The 7,987-nt window shown below is 41.9% G+C and overlaps 1 protein-coding gene across 1 annotated transcript in view; it reads right to left on the reverse strand.

Moving 5' to 3' along the window:
- The window catches only part of PGM2 (phosphoglucomutase 2), a 19,729-nt gene extending 16,973 nt beyond the window's left edge, over positions 1-2,756 (reverse strand). The window contains exon 1 of the mRNA XM_057371665.1: positions 2,403-2,756. Within this exon, the coding sequence (XP_057227648.1) occupies positions 2,403-2,741 (339 nt within the window). The 5' untranslated portion in view covers positions 2,742-2,756. The remainder of the gene's footprint in view (positions 1-2,402) is intronic.
- Positions 2,757-7,987: the final 5,231 nt, after the last annotated feature.

Raw genomic sequence — 7,987 nt, forward strand, 5'->3', positions numbered from 1 at the left:
TTGTGAATGTTATGATGCCATTTTAAACATCTAAGTGAAAAACTAATCTTGGCTTTTTCTTCTACTAAAACAAACTCTTCACAGCATCTCTGCCAAAGAAGGATCACATTGTAACTGAAGGATGAAATGTTGTTTTTTCCTCTCATATGGATTCTCTCAGGTTACGCTTCTTCTACTCTCAAGTTAAACCAGATGTGAGTATGGGAGTGCCATTTTCTGTGAATACAGTGGCAGGTGATTTAATACCGWGTTAATACCCACTAGTGCAATTAGCTTGAACATCACCTGGTAACACTCGAATTATTTACTTTAATCTACACTACAGGAAGGCCCAAAGAGGTATCATCAGTAAAGGAGTCCCCCACAGGTTTTAGAGTAGAGGAAGAACATCTGACTAAACAGACTTTATTTTTACTAAAACCAGAAGCTACCTTCCATTCATAATTTTATCACTGATAACAGAAAAAATGAAAAATATGCTATTAAAGAATAGAGTGATGTAAACAACCTGGTAACAAGAAYAGTAATTGTCATCTAGGTAGAAGTGCCCAGTTAGGGCAGAAGGACTGCCATCAGCCATAAGGGCTTGCTCTTGCAAACGATTATTTTCTAAGAAACATGTGGCTTATCATCATTAAATATTAACCTCTGTATGTCAAAAAGGAACCTATTTTTTTATATCAGAGTAAATGGACAAGGGTTATATCTGATTCTTCTGTTGCTCAATACAAACATGTAACAGCTCCCTGAGAAATTAAAATACCTCATCCTTTTTGAGCAATCAGCAATGGGTATTGCACACCAGTCAATTATTACAAAAACACAAGTGTTAGCAGAGGACTAAACTTCCAAAAGTAAAGATGCTGTAAGGAATACTGCATTAGATTTCCAGAGGATTTAACAGAATAATCAGAATAACCAGCTGAAAAGTAAATTATTACACAGAATATAGGAAAATAACTAATGCTCATCAGGGTAGTTATGCAAGTAAGAGGCTCTTTAAAACCRAACAGTTTTCTCAAAATCAATTAAACTGGGRAAAAAAAAAAAAACCCACAAAAATTTATTGTCATTTCATGTCATGCATTCGAATTTCTGAAAAGAGGACTAGCTTGGCACTGCTCTATCATTAATAAAACCAGAGCTGGGTAAGTGGTCAGTTAAGCAGCTGAATGATCTTTAATGAAGAATGGCAACAAGACTGAGATACTTCTAATGATGCCCTTCAGAGCCTGGAAAGAATATTAAAAAAAGAGCTATTATATGTTTCCACGATATTTGTAAAACAAGCTGAAGGTGCCTTACCAAACAGGTATATGTGCTGCACAAAACTCAGAGAGCATTGTAGAGTGCTGAGCCCAGGGGAGTTACTTTAGTGACTGAAGAGGGGCAACAGCCAGTATCTTCCAATACAGCCAAATGAACAAATTATGAATAGGGACATAAAAAATGCTAACCAAATATGCCAATAGAGGCCTGCATCTCAGTGGGAACTGCAGCAGCAAGCAACTACACGACCATTTYCAGAACACCACTATGGCAAGATGTTCCTTTAGATATGTGGGAAACAGAAATGCATAAAAGATTTTACTTCTGCATATAGTGCTGTCAAGACTAAATCTGAAGACAAATAAGAGTCTCAACAGGAAGGGAAATAACACATGCTAAAATATTCCTAAGCAATAGCAGAAAAGGAGAAAAAACACAAACCCAGACAATATTGAAGAGTCAGAAGCTATTTTACTAACAAGGAGCTRTCCTTACTAACTTAGTAAAGATCACTAAGCACTGGGTTACATCAGAAAAACGCAGGACTGACAGCCTCTGCATTTACTAGTGTTTTTGAAGTAAGCCCACATGTCTTTTGGAATCAATATTTTAGTAAACAAAAATTTGGAGATAGCAGGTGGTTTTTAACACTGAGAGACAGGTAACACCGGTAACACACATACAAGCAATGTATGCTAGCTGGTCTTTAAGTCTATCAACTGTCCTGCGACTGAAGCGGTTCGGAAGAATACAGGCCCTTTTGTAAAACCCATTCAGTMCAGCTGAAAGCCAGACTGACACCAGCCGGGGGGGTTCTAAACGAAAGCGGCGGCGGCTGCGGCAGGTGACGGAGCCGCGGCACCGGGCGGGCGGCAGCAGCCGGCCCCGCAGCCCCACCTGCTCCGGCCCCGCCACGGGGCGGGAGGGGATGGATGGAACGGTGGAGGGAGAGCACCCCTTTGTCAGAGAGCTCTGAAAGCAGAGCCAAAGGAGCAAACGAGTGCCTTTACACCGCACCCCAAACCGGCACAATGCAACAGCCGAGCGTCACCCCGCGCCTCCTGACCCCGCTCCAGCCTGCGCCCCGTCGCCCCTCACCCAGCCCCCGCCTGGCCGGAGCCGCCGCCCCTCACCTTATCCCAGAGCAGCCACTGCTCAGCCGCTCGGCAGAGCGCGGCGTCCCCCGCTGARCCCCGCACTGCCATCCCGCTGCCGCCCGAGCCGCCGCTCCGCTCCTTCCCTCTTCCGGAGCGCGCCCGCTCCGCTCCGCTCCGCCCGCCGGGCCGGCCCGGGCCCCTCCTCCGCCCCGCCCGCCTGCCCGGGACGGGGTCAGGGTCGGGGCCGGGGACGGGACCAGGGCCAGACAGGGCGGCTCCGCCCCCACCCCCGCCCCGCCCGCCGGGGCCGTGCTCGGGGCGCTCGCTTACAGCGGGGGTTGCATAATTTTTTCCCGGGACGCTGACTGTTGTCATTCAGCGGCCGGCATGCGGCGTGCGGCTGCCCCGCCGCCGGYGATGCTGCCCGGGAAGAAAGCAAATGCACAGCCCCGGGAGGGGCTCCGGCTGCCGGCCCGGGGGAGCCCCGGGGGAGCCGCGAGTGGCCCCTGGCCCCGGCCCCCGCGCTGCGCCGGGCGGAGGAGGAGCGTCCCCAAATAATWGCGGGAAAACTGCGGTGAGCAGCACAGCCGCCTCCTCCGCCGCGTGGCTGACGCAAGAAAGAGCTCTGTTGTCGGAAGTGTCACTTTCCGCGGGCATTGGACAAAGGCGACTAAGATTACTTTTTGAAGTCAAGATAAATGAGACATGAGCTCGGGAGCTCTCTAATTTGGGATAAAGGTTATAACTTAGATGATCTTTTACKATCTTTTCTGACCCAAAACATTCTATGACTCTATGATAACTTTTCATAAAAATAATGACTTGTACAAATATTTGAAAACATTTCAAAGTTCCTTAGTACATTACCAGAATGCATGTGAACAAGAGAAATGTTACACATCACTTGCAAGAATGTTACTGAATATCCTTCTGATATTCACTATTGATCTGTAAAATACTTGTTAAGATACCATTATGGAAAAACTCGAAGATGAATCATCAGTGGAACTGAAGGATAAGAAAATCAGACAAAAAAGTYTGGCTGCTTTTGGAATCATCTGTTTTCTCTATCATTTTGGTAATGGTCCTTTAATCCAGCTCCTCTGGCCTGTGCAACTCTTTGTCTGGACACAAATCTGACCTCAGCTGCAAAATTGGAAAAAAAAAGTGACTGAATTTCACTCAGGAAAATTGACTGTGTTCCTTCTGCCAGAATTAAAGAACAAGTTAGAATGGCTTTGATTGAATAGTTATTATAGCTTTTAGCATAGTGTCTTTGAGAAAATTTTGAGCTGCCAAAGTGCTGCTCTGTCTAAACAGTTCCTATAATTTAGCTTGCATTTTGACTGGAATCCCCTGAAAATGCTATGATAAGCCCCTTCAGCCAGGTTGATTTCTCACAATTTTTTTAGGCAAACATATAGTCCAGAGAACACTGAACCCTTTTTTTCCTGCCTAACAAGATTTCTGGCATCAACTTCCTGAACTAGTAAGGGAAACAGCAGTCTGATTGCTCTGAAGCTTCAGGGACAAGGCATTCAGGAGGTTTTCCCTACATCTCATCAGCCTCTGTGTGAAGGTGAGCTAGACCAGGTGATGCACATCTGCAGGGAGAGCTATAAGGACTGACTGGGATTTCCCTGTTTAACTCTGCACTACAGCCAAGGTAGGGGAAGATCCCTGGCTGTGCTATGGATACAGAGCATGTGTCACAGCTGTGCTGAGAAATGCGGGGTCACTGTGAAGGTGGTGTACAGGAGGGGCAGAGTAATTTGCTGGTGGTGCCAAGTCCTGAATCTGAACTCCTGTGAGTGATATACCTATCCAGGTGCTTTCCAGTGGTGCTTCAATGGGAGCAATTGGAGTTTCCCTTTTGTCCCAAGTTTAGAGGATGAGGCAAATGAAGAAGGGGTTGTCCTTGTGGAAATGTCACTGAACTTCTACCATGCTGCTCAAAGGCAGGAGAGAAGTAACCACAGGAAAAAAAGCAAAGGTTTGCTAATGGGAAGAATGATACAGCCACTACAGCACTGACTTTTTAAAGCACTATAAAAAGGTATTGCCACTGACTCAACTGAAGGAGGTGACAGAATCATGGACACACCCTCTTTCTCCTGAATGCCTGAGGTTGACTGAAAATCAAACAGGTTTTCCTCAGGATGGAGAAGAATGGTTATCAGGATTCATTACAGTGTACGGTCAGCTGTGTCAGAGAAAAACTCTTTCAAAATTCTTGTCTAGTACCTTCTGGGACTGTTCTGAACAGAGTGGGCAGAACCATGCAACTTGCAAAGTGCCACAGTCCTGAAAATGTCATGGTTTAATGACACTAGAAGAGGCTGAAAAAGAAAGAATAGCTGTCTGCAGTTGCTGCTGTGATTAACACAATTTTTCATGAAAATAATACAGTGTCATTTTTTTCAAAATACTACATAATTTAGCAATCTTTCCTAGTGATTCTTTCAAAAAGTGATTTCCAAGAAAGAATTAAAAAACCAACAGTATTTCATGACAAGCCCTGGATACTGAATTGAAGAAAAGTTGGTTGAYTATACATCAAAAATCAGATAAAACTGAGACATAAAGGAAGGAGGTTTTTTTTCCCTTTTTTTCCCCCTCCAGCTGTTACCAAACCAAACTGAAATTGACAAAATAAAACTTAATCCCAATAAAAAAACCAAGTAAATGTGCTGTCTTTATACTCTTTCTGGGAACTTAAAATACAGTGCCGAATTTTAATTGAGTCTTCTTCAACACATGTGAAGTAATTAGTAAATTCAAAGTTGTGCTAGAATTAGAGTAGGCTACTTTGTGGGGTACCTAAAGCACCTCTCTCGACCTGCGCTTACTGAAGTGAAAAGTTTCAGATGGATATTGAATATTATAACTTGGGTTCAGTGTGGCTGCAGCTGTACAGGCTTTTCACACCAAGTATGAACTAAAGGCATTTGCCTGTTAAGTGTGAGAGGCTTTAGCCATAACACCACAGCACCAAATTGCTTTATTTAACGTGTAGATAGGAAGAGCAGCTAATGCATCAGTGGTGCACATCAGTATCTTCAGATAATTCTGAATTTTATATTATGGGGTTTTGTCAAGCGTTTGGTCCAACTTTGAGAGAACCAATTTGTGTCTGTGTGTAGCTGTCAAATGTATAATTTCTTCTCAAAGCATGGCAGTCTGTGAACATGCCTGCTCTCTGAAATGGAAAAGACAATAACAAAAAAATTACTGTGAAGCTCCAAAATAAATCATGGCTGTAAGTTAGCCATAACATGGGACATCTTTGGACCATGTCATACTATTCAAATTGCATTTGATGGAGCAACTGGTGTCGAGTACAGTGTTTTCTCTTTTAGCAAAGTAGACTGTAAAGACTGTCTTATTTGTCAGTCAGAAGGTAGGAATCAGTTTGCAACCTTTTGGATAACTTTGGCCCACAAGTCTTCTGCTGATATAGCAGATATTGCTACTACAGATTGCTTTCTATGAGCAAAATAACTGCAACAGAAGTCCTTAAAGAAATTTAGAAAATTTAAATTCCAACTCAGTCTAAGGTCACAAGATAATTTTTSAGTCAAAACAGCATATAATACCTGTAATTGTCAAGAAACATGACAATTTGAAAAATWATATATTTGGTGCTACTTTTCTGGCTGATGAAAGAGGTTTATCTAATACATCTCTTATATATTTTTGGTTGTCACTGGGCTAAAAGATTCAAGGAAGGCTATTTGATGCACTTTGTAAGGTATTTCTTTGTCCCAGATTTCACGCTGAAGAGTGTCATCACTGGAGGGAAATCCAAGGAAGAAAACATAAAAAAGAAAACAGAAACTAGCACAGGATACTGACAGATGTTTTTTCTTCTTCTGGCAGGTGCTTAACAAGGTGTGAGCAAGGCTTTGCACTTGCTGTCACATGCAGCCAGCCCACCATAGCAATAAGGGTGCTGCAAACCTAAGAGAGGAGACAAGCAGTTAATGGTTCAACATGGGCATTTTCCCCCTTTTTGTCAGTGCCCATATCTGAAATTGTCAGATTCATGTTTTCATTAATACCTGAAATACAGACAGCAACAGCTAGTTAGAAATATGAGCAATGTATTGCATTTTCAATGCATCATGTAAGTTTAGTGCTAATAGTTAGCAWAAGTAATTAAAAATTGCTTGTGGATCTTTAGGTAATAGATGAATTTGTTGCATGATTTTCCTGTTGTATGTACAGATATTAGATTTAAACTCTTCTACCCAGTTTCCCCATTTTGAGTATGCTTTTAGTGCATGATCAGYCTCTATTTTCAGCCAACTGGGATGTAAAAATTGCTATTTGTGGTTCCTACAGAAATAAGAGGACTAAGGATTATAGGATATTACTGATAACAAATCAGTTAGCTTTAAGTTCTCAGAGCTTAATGAATACTTTTCATAGCTCCTCTACTTTGAGGAGTCTGAAAATTTAAAGGTATTTTATTAGTTTCCACTTTCATCACTAGCTTGAAATACTAGTGAGGGCAGGAGAAAAAAAAGTTTTTGATTCAATAGCACAGATTGACTGGGAAACTGTGGTGCACATTGCACATTTCAAAAAGCCCTCAGAAAAGGATGTGGTCTTAAATAAAGCATTATTCTTGTAATCTGATGAGGGGGGAGGGGACAGCTGTGAAAGAAAAGGAAGGATGTGGTGGATATYGTATTCCTGGCTTGAATTTTAGTGTTTGTTCTCCACTTCTGTTGTCCACCAGCTAACCCAAGGATGTGYTGGGTTATTTTACATTTCCTCTTGGATTTTTTTTTCTCCATTGTTTATTGTAAGCTTCTTGCTCACAACTGAAAGTCTTTCATAATTTCCACTGTTTGGCATAAGCTCCTGATCCYGGCTAGGCAGGCAGATCTTGAATCCTGTGGCAGCAGAATTACTAAAACATGCTTTTTCTGTTTTGTTCTAGACCMCATCCAGTTTCTAGGTTCAAGGATGAATGAACTTATGTTTGTTCAACAGATAGGATGAAGTCAGAACTAATGCCAGTTCTTTTCAAGTATATTTTGGACTGCTGCCCTTCTCTAAGATATTGCTTCACATTTAAAGACTAAAACAGCAAGCTGAAGTGAAAAATAAAATTAGTCTGACAAATACATGATCTTGAACTCACCTCTTGTGCAAATGATTCAAATTATGCTGTGACAAAAARGGAAACATTTGATGTTATGGTTTCACAAAATTCAAGAATAATACACACAATTTATTGTGACCCAGTTACTTTATGAAAGAAGTGAGGGGGGTACATTATGCCTTCAGTTTGGTTGTAATAAAACTTTTGTCCCTCCCTAGGTGATTTTCTGGATACCTAGGTAGACTTTCCAGGCCTACAACTTAACTTGAATAACAYGGTGCTGTCTGTTACAGAAATGGGGTTGAGAGGGATTCTGACAGTTCTCGTGCCCAAAATTAAGGAAAGATTTTCTTAAYCAGGATTAGTTATCCAGAGTAGAAGTCAAAAAATCGAAACTAGTTGCAGCATAAATATACTGGATTGATATTTGCCTTAACAACAAGAAGTTATGAGGATTATAGACAAGTTTCCCAAAAATGTTAAGCTTCTAAATCCAACTTTAGACTTC

Source organism: Malurus melanocephalus, unplaced genomic scaffold (genome assembly GCF_030028575.1).
Source record: "Malurus melanocephalus ecotype Western Australia unplaced genomic scaffold, MMel_1.1 scaffold_151, whole genome shotgun sequence".
Lineage (NCBI taxonomy): Eukaryota > Metazoa > Chordata > Aves > Passeriformes > Maluridae > Malurus > Malurus melanocephalus.